The sequence below is a fragment of the Artemia franciscana genome, chromosome 8 (assembly GCF_032884065.1).
Source record: "Artemia franciscana chromosome 8, ASM3288406v1, whole genome shotgun sequence".
Classification (NCBI taxonomy): domain Eukaryota; kingdom Metazoa; phylum Arthropoda; class Branchiopoda; order Anostraca; family Artemiidae; genus Artemia; species Artemia franciscana.
In genome coordinates, this window is record NC_088870.1 from 42064990 (window position 1) to 42081367 (window position 16378).

A 16378-nucleotide genomic window follows, 5' to 3' on the forward strand; every position below is an offset into this window, starting at 1 on the left:
AGTAAACCGTTTTTAGGGATGATATAAGTATTTTAGGATTTTTAGGAATACTTAAACAATCCCTAAAAGCGATTAGCTTTACTTTATCCTTCCCCCTTAAGGTGAAAATATATAACCAAAATTATGTAAATACTGACCAATAGATTATAATAAAAAACAAACAGGCTCCAACAAGCAACGAACAAATACTGATCCGTAATTAGTAGCACAGATATAACAGAAAAGACCCATAAGCAAATTGCCTATATATGTAAAAAAAAAAATTAAAATTCTTTTCGCTCTCCTGCAGCCCCTCTTTAAAATAATCTATTCCTATTTCTCCTTTCTTTTTCCCTGTCAGTAAATTCCTATCGTTTACTGCTACAATCCGTCTTCCTTCCTTAGTATATAATTAAATGACATTTCTGCTTGTTAACTCACAAAATTTGCAATTTAAAACTAAAATCAATTTAGTTTTTTTATTTTTTAGAAAAAAAAAGAAAGAAGAAAAAAAAGAACTGTTTTGCAATTAAGAACTCCAGCAATTAAAACGCAAGGACAAAGAAGTATAACCCAACAGTCAACCAAATAGAGTTATCACTAATAAATGTAAGCCGTCGTAAATGTTACACTTCACATTAGGGCTCCTCAGAGAAATATTTCCCGAACTGAAGGAAGGTTAGAGGGCAAACAAACGGCCTCGTCATATTGATCAAAAGAAATTATCGTGAAGTATTTGAGAATTTTGGCCTAAAAATACACTTTTTGAAGCAATGAACAAATCCCCCCCCCAAAAAAAGGATCACCCCCTTAATAGTTGTCTGCACAGCAGTTTGATACTGATGAACCGTTAGCGATCTTTTATTTGTTAATAATCTTTGATATTGTATAAATTACATATATGTTAAGTAAAAAATGTCCCTGCGAGCTAATATGTCATTTGAAACTAGAATATAACAGTTTCCAATATTTCTAAGCCAAATGGCTACGTCAAAATTTTTGTTCGATAAAAATAGTTGATGTTTTATGGCTATAGTTGATGTTTTATGGCACAAAAAAGTACTTGAATGTGGCGTGGTCTCTACTTATAGTTGGAAATGGCATTAGGCTATAGCTTTCAATTTCTATTTGAATAAGCACTTCACTGACTTTTACGACGACTGATTCAATAAGATAATTTCGAACCTCCCCCCCCAAAAAAAAACAAATAAGACACACACAAGAATTACGCATGCATGGCCACCTTTCTCTAAAAAAAAAGAAAAAATCATATTTTCGTTTACTGAGTATTGAAGCGTTCCCTCTAGGGATATCGGACATGTTGAATTTTAAAATATAATTTATTCTCTTTTTGGAGCGTTTTCTACATTTTTTTTTTTAAATATGGAAATTGTCCTATGCTAATAACTTTTGACAAATAAAATAAATTTTACATAATAGGAATCAACATATAAAAACGTCATTATAATACACTGTAATCAATTTTTTTTTTCGGTTACAATCTTCGGTTTCTTCTACATACCACTGGTTACCATGACGGTTTAGTACTTCCTAAGTGGCAGAATTCAGTAGAACTATTATGTCTGTTTGTTATTTTTGAAATAAAGAACTGTTTTACATTTAGCAAACAGGATAATTTACCCCTCCCCTCCTACATAATAAAAATGTGTAAAAAGTGAAATATTTATTAAGCTGAGATTTATAGCACACGCCCTAAGCTCAGTTCATCCTATAGATTAATTTCAATTAGTTTTCCTATTTTGATTTTAGTTCATAAGTTATAGGGTTTCTGAGGGGTTACCAGTTTTTCGCCACCTGGTGTACACATCGGAACACCACCTATGCCACACAATTCTACCACGCATGGCACAATTTTTTCACCCGTGGCAGATTCAACAAAGCTTGGTAAATTATCGCCGCGCTTGGCATGCACCAGAGGCGTACGTGATCTCTGAAAACGTGTGATAACGATGAACGTGTGATACCATAATTTACTTGTCGTATATTGGTTACCGTAGGCTATTCCATACGCAGAGCAGTATCCAGGGAAGGAGGTTACCGAATTTGAACCAACCCCGAAGATTTTCGTCCAACTTGAATAAAAGTAACAAAAATACACTTAAACAAATTTTCTGCGATCTGTAAAATACACCCCCCAAACAAAAATCCTGGATACCGCCCTACCTATATGCATTGAAGAGAAAAATATTTTAGGAAAACCTCTATTTTATACAATTCGTTTTTTTCTTTTTTAGCTATAACCTAAGCTTATTTACAGCTGGTCAGTAGGAGGGCTCCTTATCCAGGTGTTTGAAACAGTGTTTGACATACGAGAAAAAACCGATTGTTAGGACTAGCTACGAGTAATCGATTCCACCATACTTGTCAAACAAATGGTGGCTGACAGGTAGCAGTTTTGTTTAACGACTGGTGGTTGTTAGCCTTCTCCCTTGTTTCAATTCTTTGTCTATGTTACAGGTATCTATTTAAGTAATAAATCTATGCCTGTATCGCAATCATGTATATGCCACACATGAGGAAACTTAAATCGTTTCGAGTTTCTTAATGTCCTTTAGTCGATGTTCAAAATTATTCAAAAAAAAAAAAACTTAAGTTTTTAAACTTTAACTTTAACTTTAAGTTTTAATTTTAAGTTTCTTAAGTATCTTGTGTCAGTGTGCGTTCCAGATGCCAATTATCCTAAAAGACACATAATTATTAATAATTATTTGCATTAAAAAAATCCAGATAGTAATAAGTGCTGCACCGTCTCATTTTTGAAAATTGAACGGAATTAAAGAAAATAAAATAAATAAAAAACAAAACAATAGCGATGAACATAAAATTAGCGATAGAACTGACTCTTTTTGTTCTAGCATTGTCTCCTTCTGAATATTCATTATTGGTAGACCTGTACAAGTTCTATTACCGTTAGTATTATTATTTTCCTTAATTCATGCAATGAACGTTTAAGAATATTTTTCTTATTTATACACCAGAAATAATTTCGGACGTGCAATTGTGGCACTTATTGAACAGAGAAAAGGACAAAAGGTGCAGAACTTTCCGAATCCACCGTGAGCGACATCAATCCCACGCGACTATAGAAGATGAGCTTTTAGTAAGTGAGCCCTTGAGATAATGAAGTTTCAATTGAAGACTGCAATTATTTAAAATTATGGGTTGACTAGGAATATGGGTTATTTTCAGTTACGATTGAAACACAACAACATTCAGATGATTGCCATAGTTGGTTTGACAGTACTCCGTCCCATTTACTCATTTTTCCAGATAGTTTTAGATTGTTTTGGCTCCAATTGCATAAAATGTCAACTTAAATTTCGTGTCTGGACTCTCGAGGCATCAATCGTCTCTGGATGGTTAGCTTAATACTTTTTGTCAATGGCCCCCTATCCCAAAAAATATTGCAGGGTCAAATCACAGATCCAAGACGGTTAATTAGCATCAACAATTTGGTTGATTATTCGATTCCAAAAACGGTTCGCAAAGGATCGATGATTACGTTGGTCGTGTGTTAAATGGCCACATCCTGTCAAAACCTAATACCATCATGTCATAATATTCAATTTCTTTCCACTCTTGAGTGTAATTAACCTTAAAAATAAAAATGACGAGTAGTTTAAATTCCGAACATTTAAGGTGTACCCAGGGAGGGACCCACGACATGCCCCCACAACCCTAAAATTTCCCAATTTTCAGGGGACTTCTTTTTCAAATCACCACATATTTTTTTTCCATTTTGAATCCCTCCCCTCGAAATAGTTTTTTGCGCACATGGCTGCCCCCCCCCGCTGAAAGTTAAAATTCGTAAATTTTTGTACCATACCTGCTGAGAGAACTGAAATATTAAGTCTATTTTGCTCACTATGAGCATACAAGGGGCTGCATTTGTGGATATGGGTCATTTTGGGATGGAGGCAATAGCAAATAATTAGCTATAATCGATGATAATTGTCTTCTGAGATACACCCTTAACAGTTCACGGTAGTGTTTTTAAGAAGTTACTATTGAAATTTCTAATTTTAATATAATAATTTAATTAAAATTTAACATTAATAATTCTAAACCATATCCTACCTTTATTAACAGTTTACTGTTTTAGAATGTCAAAATTGTATATGAAAGATCTAAATGCTAACCCATTCAAGGCCGTATCCAGGGGGGAGGGTTACCGGGTTGAACCCCTTCCCGCTCCAAAAACTTTTTCCGACTTGAAAAAAGTAGCCAAAGTTCATATAAATGATTTTTTGTTGCATTTTCTATATTTGTTACCCCCTTCCCTAAAAAAATAATACCCTGGACAAGAATGAAACTAACTCGATTTTTTTCTGACTCGAAAAAGTAGCCAAAGTTCATATAAACACATTTTTGATGGGTTTTTGATATTTTTTCCCCTCCCCTCCCAAAAAATTATACCCTGGAAACGACTTGAACTAACTCGATTTTTTTCCGACTCGAGAAAAGTAGCCGAAGTTGATATAAATAAATTTTTATGTGTTTTCAATATTTCCTACCCCCTCCACCCAAAAAATAATACCCTGGATACCATGAACTAACTCGATTTTTTCCGACTCGAAAAAAGTAGTTAAAGTTCATATAAATACATTTTTGATGTGTTTTCCATATTTTTACCCCCTCCCCCCCCAAAAAAAATACCCTGGACACGACTTGAACTAGCTCGATTTTTTTCCGACTCGAAAAAGTAAAGTTCATATAAATACGTTTTTGATGTGTTTTCAGTATTTTTACCCCCCCCCCCCCCCTCCAAAAAAATACCCTGGACACGACTTGAACTAATTCTATTTTTTCCGACTCGAAAAAGTAGCATAAGTTCATATAAATATTTTGTTGGCGTGTTTTCAATATTTTTACCCCTCCCCCCGAAAAAAAAATAATCCCCTGGAAACGACTTCAACTAACTCGATTCTTTTTTGCATTTTCCAAGTACCGATGCTCAATGTGTAGACATTTCAATTAATTCTTAAACATAGTTCTAGCTCATGCTATGGTCGAGACATTTCTTCCCTTGCCAAAAGCTTTCAAAATATACGATTTCCTTTGTAGCAAGCAGTATGGTTGTCGCAAGGACTTCAGGGTCAAAAAGTGATCCAACTCAGCAATAACAAGTACTAAGGCTTTCCACCTTGTTTTGCCTTTTGTTTATTGTTCTAAAATTTAATCAGATGTTGTTTATTATAGGAAAATTAGCTCTAAATTCGTTCAGTGGTCTTATAAATTAAAATAAAAAATTCCAATAATTTAAATTCTGATTTATATTTCTTCAAGGTTAATTTTTTCAGTGGCTAATCTACTAAAAGTGCATTTACAACAATGTAGTCTAAGGAAATCTGAAACATCATCCAGTTTTCCGCCCCTTTATATCTTATAGCACGGTATCAAATTCCCTTCTGAAATAATTAGAGTAATTTAGCAGCAATACTATTTTGTTGTGTAGACCATTTTATACAACTGTCGTGATAGCACATAAGAGAGGCGGGAGTGTGATCAAAACGGGCGTTTTCGCCATCCCTTCAAAATTAAAATAGACTTCGAAGTATTTTCACAGGATTTGGAGAAAACAAAATAATTTTCAGAACGAACGTTTTTACAACTTTATATCTCCCTCAAAAATTTACCCCCCCCCCAGAGATTTTTTAAAGTCTAACAATCTAATAGGTTGGCGGTTTTGTGCATCGCGTTGACAAAAAAGATGTGAAACACACTGACGCATACGTTACCTATAATTAACAGAGAAATTACCAAAATAACTCTTTAGATCGCACTACATTTCTATTTATGCTAAAACACGGGTAAACGGGTAACCGTTTTACACTTTTATTTCATTTTAGTACAGAAAAATTACCACAAAATTACCTGTAAAGGACTTATAAGCTGAGTTTGTCCAGCTACCATTGTGGACTGTGTTTGGGTTGTACCGACTTGTGGTTGGGATGTCATGGAATTTCCCCCGGGGTTAACACTCTTGAGCTGAGCGGGAACGCCCACATTGACACCAACGCCATTTGATACTGAAACAGGCACGATCGACCCTTTTTGATTGATGCTGTTCACAACTTGTAAATATGGCTGCGAAAGAAAACAGCACACGTAAATAGATGAACAGGATAGGAAAAGACACTCTTTACTTAACTTGATAATTTCACATTTCTACAGAGTTTTTAACGACTATTATTTTAATAAAATTCGCCAACACTTTGGCAATTTTTTAGACTGTGTCCTGTCTAGTGTCAGTGATTTCTATAATGAAATATTTCACAATCAAGTTAAGGGCGTATCCAGAGTGGGGTATCGGGTCAATGGTGGTTCTGGCCTCTCTTGCACCCAGAGTAAAACATTGATTAGCACCCCCAACCATGTCTCCCAATATTTTTAGGCCAAATTTTAACAAAATTTTCATTTTCTTAACAGAATTGTCCATTTATTTAAATCTGACTGTCCTTGCTTTATCCTCTATAATTTTTTTTTATTATCTCGTATTAACTATATCGTTAGGAATGGTGACGAATATATGAAGAAAATGAAAATTTCGGGTTCAATTTGCTTATACTTCCTACCACCTGTGTCCTCGACCTTATTTTAATAAAAATAAAATTGCAAAATAATTATAACCATTAGATTATTTATTTATAAATTTGCACCCCCTAAAATTTCAACACCCGGGAAAAATGCCCCCTCTGTCCCCCCTAAGATCACCTCTACCGGGTTTGATCCTCAAACCCCAAAACTTTGTCCAAATTGCAAAAAAAGTAACAAAATACGTGTAAACAAATTTTTGATGTGTTTTGTGAACTATTTGTAATCCTGCCCGCCCCAAAAATAACCCTCTACCTGGAACAAAACTCTTTGACTATTTTCCCATATTTCTTAAAATGGTCATATTTTTAAAAATACAATCTAAGGCTTGGCTGCGCTAAAAACCTCACGACTCCTGTCGGCCTAAATGTAATGTCGTCATCTTTTCCCCTAAAGAAAACAACATTAAATTTCCCAATAAAACCCATTACTTAATTAAAATGCTCTGGTACGTTTGAACTGGCAATTACAGGATACCAAATTTCAGGGGAAGGGGGGGGGGTATAAAAAAGCCGAAAATGCGGTTCATATGAAAATCATAGAAAATTATGGGATACAGTGAATACCAGAAATGTTTGGCGGATCGTAGACTCTCAACTCCTCAGGTAAAGTAGTGCCACCTCAGGGAAAAGAAACTTCTGTCTCACCCTGTATAACACACTCTTTTTTCTTATAATTAAATTTATTTCCATTCAATAGAGCCTACTTTGCACTTCTTTAGGGGATAGAGTAGAGTAGAGAGAATAGACGATAACTACTTTACACTCAATGGAATTGAAAACTTAGGCATTCCAGCCTTGTACTCTTATACCTTGCGGAATTCAAGCCGCTTCCCCCACTAGGGACAATTGGTTAATGGTCAGAACAAACTGAAGTCTTGCTAGAAAAAAAAGTATATTCAGCTTTTTACGCTTAGTAAAATCGTTCAACGACGAACTTTCTACATGGCAGCTAGAAAAATAATAATAATAAGAAAAAAAATGTTGACAAGCTAGTGCTCCCATAAAATTTGCATTCAAAATAGATCTTATTATAGATGATATTAGCCAAACACGATATTAGATATTCTATTAGAAAGACAGTAATGATTATTTGCTCATTCGAGTGCACAAAAGCTGAATTTTCGAAACATGATAGAGTTTTCGATAGAAAAATAAATTTGCAAACGAGCTTTTTGTTTGTGTCAATAGAAGAAGTAGATTGAGCGGCGAACACCCTGGGAATTTTTCAGGGGGAGGGGGCTGGCTAACCGCCACTCCCCCCAAATATTACACAATTTTACTTGATTTCTGGCTTCCTGGTGTAACAAGGAAGCAGCATATTAGCTCGAGTAATTCAATAGGTGATTTTCGTATATGACATAAATCAATCTTACAGAAAAAAAATTCAAAATTTATTGTTGTTTTTAACTTTTGTTCAAAAGCAGTTCTTTTTGAAAGAAATATTTTTAGGTATCGAATATACGACAATAACAATTGCTCTAAATTTCAAACATTCCTGCGATAGAAACACAATTCTTTGTAAAAAGAGAAAGCTTCACAATATAAAATGCAGCTGCCGCATTTGATTTTCGTTGTGGGCATTTATTTTTTCTCCTATGCTCCCTCTTTCATATTTAGTTTTTCTTGACGAGGAATAACTCAATCATATCAGTGGTAACAAGATCGGCTTGAGCCAATCGATAGAACGGACTTTGTATACGGGATGGGATGTAAACCCAATTTCCTATGTCATATATCCCCATGTGTATTGCCGCACCCAACAAGTCGCTTCTGCCATCCCTCCAGTATACACCCATGTTCCAATCCCGCTTAGCGTGGGTATTATGAAAGACGGGCCGAGGTGGCTTGGAAATATTCCCAGCACACTCAAATACCATATGCTTAAAGTACATTGGACTTACTAGAAAGCCCACGCTGAGATTGGGTTAGGCTGGGTGAGAATTTGAAAACAATCATACATAGTGGGGGATTCCTTGGGAGATGACCTAGGCGGAAGCATCTAAAAGAGAGCGGGATAGAAACAAATAAAAGAGAAACACAAATAAAGCTTAAAGGCTATTAACAAAAGAGAGCATAGAAGATAACAAAAGAGAATATAAAGAGAGCCAGATAGAGAGCCAGTGTGTACATACACATGGCTTTTACATACACAGGGGGGGGGGCAAACTGTATTGGACAGTTTGAATAAGAAGTGTCCAGAAGTCCAGAAAAATTAATCACTACAGAGAAAATTAGGCCTCGTGCCCCCACCCCCTAAGAATGACCCAAATTAAGAAAATTTAGTAGAAATTATCGTTTGAGGGTTCATAATTTTTCATTTGTATTTTTCTTTAAAAGGAGGGAGAGATAAGGAGCCTGATTTTGTTATAGGCTATGGCCAAAGTTGAATAAAAACCCATTTAATGGTTTTCGCAAGTTTTGTCTAATTAGGTACAAAATCTATGAATTTTCGACCAGTAAGAACCTGGCCACCTAGTCTCCCTCTCCCAAGTGACAACTCGCCAATTTTTATCCAGAGAAAAAAAATCGCCTTATAGTTTACATCTATTTTTTATGCAAATGTTCCTGCATAGCGTACCGAAAAATAAAATGCGTACAAATTTTGGAATACCAATAATTGTAAGTAATTGATTGTGGTGCAAATCTTTGAAAAGTATATAGACTTCCCGAGCCCTCTCACAATTGGGTGTAAGCACTTCTAATTGGTGTCCAGTCAGATATCTAATTTGTTCCCTCGCTTAAGGGACATGACTAGGGCTGATTCTGAGTAATTTTCTTACTCAAAGCTCATATCGATTTGTACAACGACGAATACGCATAACAGAGAAAAGAAAAGGGTAAACATATTTTTGGTACCTTGGTATCCATTAAATTATAATTAAATAGTAATATTAAATAAACAATTGAAATTAAAAAATAAAATGAAATGATGATACGGGGGTCACCCACTTTCTGCAACCTAGTGTGCATGCAGGAGTGCCACGTTAATCGAGGCTCTACCTACGCTTGGCAGTTTCTGTCACATGCGGCACAATTCCTGCAACGCTTGGTCCATTTCACCATGATTGGCACTTATGCCACACGTGGTACGTAACGCCGGTATACATGATGCTTGAAAGTTGGCTCTCCCTCGTGGTAATATTTAATTATAATTAAAAACATTTTAAAACTGAATTCAATTTAAAACAAATAACAGTAGTAAAATAAAATTATGAAATAATCCTTGGATCATTGAAATAGTTTTGGATCGTCAAAAAAAAATTTTTGGTCTGGTACTTGGGTCGGGCACGTGTTCCTGACCATGGATTAAATCTTATACTTGTTCATTAGTGATATCACTAGAGTTCTATTTTCAAGAGGGGTCATTTTGAAAGAGGGCATAGAAATTGCAAGAGAGACATTTTTCAATATCAGAAGAATATTTTACGCTAAACTTTGACTCTTTCTCTCAACTCTACTTTTTAAAACAGTAAAAACTTAACGTAAAGAGCTGGGCGTTGAGGAGGGAACAGCCTCTTTCATATAGGGAGTAATTTCTGTTCGTTTTAAGTTTTAATATCGCTCCTAACTTTCAATTAAACAAAACTTGTTTTATTTATTATTTTCTGAACGTTAGAAACAAATAATAGTAGTAAAAGGAAATTATGAAATAATCCTTGGTATCATTGGTATAGTTTTGGATCGGCAAAAAACCTTTTTGGTATTATAATTATAAATTTATAATACCAAATATATGGTATTATAAATAATTGGTATATATAATATCATCACTAACAATTTCATTTTTATACTATTATTAGAATGATAAAACAAACATTTACAAATTATAAAAGTCCAGGTTCGTCACTTTAATTAAAAACCTAGCGGACTGATTTCATATGTTTAGACATTATTTCTATTAATTGTCAGTCAAAGGTCTGAGAAAAAGAAAATACATGTTTTCTGCTGATTCTGTCACTAATAGGGAGGCCTCGGGGGGGGGGGGGGGTTGATTGGTCCCGCTTAACTGATTAGAAGATGTAACTTCATTTCACTATAAGTATCATGCATTATACGTTTTTTTTTTGACAGAAAAAGGGCAGCAAACTTAGCTCATGGCAAAACAGAATTAGACAGGGCTTTTAGGAGGGGGGGGGGCAAACTGTAAAAGAGGGGGGGGATACATTTGTTCTACGAATTCTGTGATATTAGTGATATTATAAATCTTAATTTTATTACTTAAATTCCTTAGGGGTTTATTTATTTTATTCGGAGCACAGAAAATGGAAAACGAATATTGATTTATAATACATGTTTCGAATGCAAATTCATAATATATAAATTTTGAAAACATAATTGAATTTTGAAAATATGAATTGTGTATATATAATTATAGTGTTTGTAAGGATGGAAACAATAATAGTGAACAACTATATGGGTTTTTCTGACCTTATGGGTTGTTGAAATACCGTTTAATTAATAAATTTGTCTAATCGAAAATACCTGTCATTTCCTCGCTGTCTGCACAGTGTCGCCAAATGGTGAGGGGTTAGGGAGAGCGGGGGATTTGATCCACTAGATTTTGAGAAGTAATCTTTTTTGGAATTTTCACTGAAAACGATTTTGTTGACATTTTCATCGACAATTGAAAAACTACAAATTACCCCCCCCCCCCTAATTTTCATGGATCGATACCAATGTTTCCATATACAGTTCAGCACGTTAGTACATTCGCATCTGGCAATTTCAGTAACAAAAATTATCTTCATTTTTCTTCGGGGGAAAAGGGGGGGGGGTAAAGTTCATATAACTCAAGTAATGTTTAGTCTGAAAATATAAAGAAATTTGTCAAAATTGTTAACATTTTGGGGCATCTGTAAGAAGTTCTTCTCTCCTACGGATACGTCTAAGTTTAACTATGGAAATGGTCTCTTTATGGTCATTAGTTAAGCAGAACTGTATATATTTCACATTCCAAAGAAGGGGGTCTGCATCCTCCAGCCATCTAGCTACTCGACTACTACTCTACGAACACCACTATGAACATTTTGGAACAAATAAGCTGGAATGGGTAGAAACATTAGGCCTAAGCCACCCAATAAATCTTCCTATTAGGAACTCTTCCCCCTTAAAGCTGCCATTTGTATATATCATTTTCCAACATTTTTACACAGTCATTTGAGATTAAATGCCATCCATCCATCATAACTGCAATATGCCATCGAAAAGAAACAGAAATATGAGTGTTAGACTAAAAGAAAGGATGGAGACTCTTGTCTCACCATTTTTGATCTGAAACATGACCTATTTTTCCTCTCTGAATTATTCAAGAGACCTGACGCCTCTTCCTCGGATTCGTTATTTCCCTTGCCCAAGGGAAGCACTTTTACTATCTTCTTGAAGTCTAACTGTTCATATGCCATTCTTGGGAGAATCGTAGAAAGGGAATAAATCATAGAGGGCTAAAATCGTTATTAATGAAGTTCATTGGGTAAGGACAAGGGAGAAAAGCTCTTTTATATGAGTATATAATTTATTCAATAAACTAGACAGGAAGCATTCTACCCATAGAGATAGAAAAAGGAGTATAGGCAAAATTCCCGCTAGATGTTGTAATATATACCATTCTTTCATAATAAATATTTCATTCTAAAAATACAATGTAAGCCCAGGTTAACGACGAAATTTTGCAGAATCTGGGCTCTATTCTTTTCTTCTATCTCTATGGTACTACTCTAAGGAGCGACAAATTACATAATTTCGTGCAAACACGTGACAACACTGGCAAAATAATGGTGAAAACGAAATGTGGAATGACAATACTGACAAAAAAAAGGTGGAAACAAAGATGAAAAAATTAGGAAACGGAAATATAGAACTGAACTGAGCAAAATAGTCAAGATTTGATAGCTGCAATATGAAACTGAACACATTAATTCGTGAGCTGGAATTGAAGACCAAAGAAGATAAAAAGCTTTTTTACCTTTGCGCTTGGGTGGGGGGGGGGTGAGTAAAGTTGGTGGATCTTCATGTAAAATGTGTTAGGTCCAATTATTCTGTATATTATGAAGTAAGAATTGTTTTCTAACTTCATGCTATCTAAATACTTTTCCCCACCCCCTAATGAACAAATATATAGCCGTAAATTAAATATTTCCCATCTATTCTGTCACTTGTCTTTGTCTTGTCTCACACTAAGATGAAAGAAACTAGCGAAAGAAACCGGTTCTACAGTGCGTCAATGGGTGAAGAACTTGAGTGGGATCGCTTTCAAACAGTTCGTGGTAACGAACTGTAGTAAGGAGCGACCCGGCTCAATAGTAACCAAAACTCTAAAAAACGGAATTTTGATACCAATAGTTACATGAAAAGAATCGCATTTTAATGCTGATTTCAAATATATAAGTTTCATCAAGTTTAGTGCTACCCATCAGAAGTTACGAGCCTGAGAAAATTTGCCCTATTTTAGAAAATAGGGGGAAACACCCCCTAAAAGTCATAGAATCTTAACGAAAATCACACCATCAGATTCAGCGTATCAGAGAACCCTACTGTACAAGTTCCAAGCTCCTATCTACAAAAATGTGGAATTTTGTATTTTTTGCCAGAAGACAAATCACAGATGCGTGTTTATTTGTTTGTTTGTTTTTTTTGTTTTTGTTTTTCCCAGGGGTGATCGTATCCACCCTGTGGTCCTAGAATTTTGCGAGAGGACTCATTCGAACGGAAATGAAAAGTTCTAGTGTCCTTTTTAAGTGACCAAAAAATCGGAGGGCACCTAGGCCCCCTACCACACTCATTGTTTCCCAAAGTCGTCGGATCAAAATTCTGAGATAGCCATTTTATTCAGCATAGTCGAAAAACCTTATAACTATGTCTTTGGGGACGACTTACTCCCCCAAAGTCCCCGTGGGAGGGGCTGCAAGTTACAAATTTGACCAGTGTTTGCATATAGTAAAGGTTTTTGGGGAGTGAACAGACGTTTTCAGGGAGATTTTTCGGTGTGGAGGGGGTCGAGAAGAGGGGGTTATGTGTTGGGTACTTTCCATGGAGGAATTTGTCATGGGGGAAGAAGATTTCCATAAAGGGGGCGCAGCATTTTCTAGCATTATTTCAAAAAAACAATGAAAAAATAAATATGCCAAAGTTTTTTCAACTGAGAGTAAGGAGTAGCATTAAAAACTAAAACGAACAGAAAATATTACGCATGTAAGGGGTTCACCTCCTCCTAATACCTCAGTCTTTACGCTAAAGCATTTTTAGGAATTTCAACTATTTATTCTAAGGCCTTTGTGATTCAGGGGACAAATTTAAGCTTTAGTGTAAAGAGCGAGGTACTGACGAGTGGGTGAACCCTCTCAAATACATAATAAGAACGTACGAATATAGAAGTTTGTTACGTAAGCTAATTCGTAAGTTACGTATATCTTTTAAAAATGAAAACGTTCGTAAAAAACTAAAAGTTCTAGTTGCCTTTTTAAGTACCCGAAAAATTGGAGGGCAACTGGGCCTCCTCCTCCTCCTTTTTTCTCAAAATCCTTCGATCAAAATTATGGGAAAGCCATTTAGCCAAATAAATAAATATGCAAATTTCGCTTTAATTATTCATCTGCGGAGAGCCGAAATCAAAACATGGATTAACTAAAAAACATTCAGAAATTACATAAAAAACAAGTTTTTTTAACTGAAAGTAAGGAGCAACATTAAAACTTAAAACGAACAGAAATTACCCGGTATATGAAAGGGGCTGTTCCCTCTTCAACCCCTGCTCTTTACACTAAAGTTTTTACTGTTTTAAAAAATCCCTTTGAGAGCTAGTTCAATACTGCAGCATGTCAGAATACTGCAGGCATCTGAAACTGTTTTAAGAGGTAGAGTTAAGAGAAAGAGTCAAACTTTAGCGTAAAGAGCGGAGTGTTGGAGGAAAACCCCCTTTCACATCCGGAGTAATTTCATATAAGGAAGTATGCACATATTGCCTTTTCGTCAGTTGTACATCCCCCTCATCATGCCCTGAAAGTTTCCACTTAATATTCTTAAGCCATTCATAAAATTAAAAATCTTTATTTATTTCTGAATGTTTCTATTTCTCATAATATCAGAAAAAAACGTTATAGCCGAGATTACCGAAAAAAATGAATTTAATTCAAAGAAGGTGCTTGTAGTATACTGATATGCTGCAGTATTGAACTAGCTCTCAAAGGGATTACACCTGTTTGAACTTTTGAATTGTTTGAACTTGATTCCTTAGCCATGAATTAATTCAGTGACTACAGAAACTTGTCGATTCTTGAATTTATCATACAATCAGATTTTTGGCGTTTTGAATTGAGAAAATTAGATACGATAGCCAAGTGTGGTGTGTAGAGAAAATTGGATATAACTTGCCTGCGCGTTAATTACACTTTTTAGTGTCGAGAAGGATTAGCAGTTGGGCCGACCTCGCACAGTTTGGACTGATTGCTCACTTGGATACATTAGTGAGGCTCGGCCCTCACGGAAAGATAAGTTTCTTTCACTTTATAATCTTTCATTTACTAGGCATGAATCCTACGAACATTAAAATCGGTGATTTTTTCCTAGCCAAATTTACGGGCTATCCCCTCTGGCCAATTCGAATCCTAGAGGCATTGACGACGAATACCGGAGACTCCAAATTTGCTGTTTTTCGCTAAGGCAAAAAAGGGACTGTTCCCTCTTCAACGCCCTGCTCTTTACGCTAAAGTTTGACTCTTTCTCTCAACTTCAACTTTTAAAACAGTAAGAACTTCAGCATAAAGACCAGGGCGTTGAAGATGGAACAGCCTCTTTCATATACGGTGTAATTTCTGTTCGTTTTAAGCTTTAATGTTGCTCCTTACTTTCAGTAAAAAAAATTGTTTTTTTTATTTAATAACAGATAAGTACCCAAATTTGGAAATCAACAACTTATTGATGCAAAAAAAAAAATTGTACGCCCTCCCACCACCACAAAAGTCTTGGATACGGCCCTGGGTTCATAGTCCTTTTCTTTTTATATTTCTTTTTTTTAACTATTCCTATTGTAGAATGGCCCGATGGGAAACTGGGGATGTTTTTATTTGTGCTCTTTTCTTCTCCTTTTTATTTTGATTATATTTTTTTATTTGATTATATATTATAGATATAATAAACCATAAATACAAGGACATGCAATACACCATTATGCGAACCTTAGTTCTCCTTATTACTAACGAATTTGATCAAACAGTTCGTGGTAACGACTGTAGTAAGGAGCGACCCGGCTCAACAGTAACCAAAATTCTAAAATATGGAATATTGATACCAATAGCTACATCAAAAAAATCGCATTCTAATGCTGATTTTAGATATATAATTTTCATCAAGTTTAGTCTTACCCATCAAAAGATAAGAGCCTGAGAAAATTTGCCTTATTTTAGAAAATAGGGGAAAACAACCCCTACAAGTCGTAGAATCTTAACGAAAATCACACCATCAGATTCAACGTATAAGAGGACCCTATTGTAGAAGTTTCAAGCTCCTATCTACAAAAATGTGGAATTTTGTATTTTTTGCCAGAAGGCAGATCACGGATGCGTGTTTATTTGTTTGTTTTTGTTTTGTTTTTTTCCGAGGGGTGATCGTATCGACCAAGTGGTCCTAGAATATTGCGAAAGGGCTCATTCTAACGGGAATGAAAAGTTCTAGTGTCCTTTTTAAGTGACCAAAAAATTGGAGGGCACCTAGGCCCCCTCCCACACTAATTATTTTCCCAAAGTCAACGGATCAAAATTCCGAGATAGCCATTTTATTCAGCGTAGTCG

At 35.3% G+C, this 16378-nt stretch overlaps 1 protein-coding gene across 3 annotated transcripts in view; it reads right to left on the minus strand.

Moving 5' to 3' along the window:
- The window catches only part of LOC136030445 (polyhomeotic-like protein 3), a 154051-nt gene that overhangs the window by 56016 nt on the left and 81657 nt on the right, over nucleotides 1-16378 (minus strand). For all 3 annotated transcript variants that reach the window (XM_065709429.1, XM_065709428.1, XM_065709431.1), the window contains one exon: nucleotides 5875-6087. In XM_065709429.1, the coding sequence (XP_065565501.1) occupies nucleotides 5875-6087 (213 nt within the window). The remainder of the gene's footprint in view (nucleotides 1-5874; nucleotides 6088-16378) is intronic.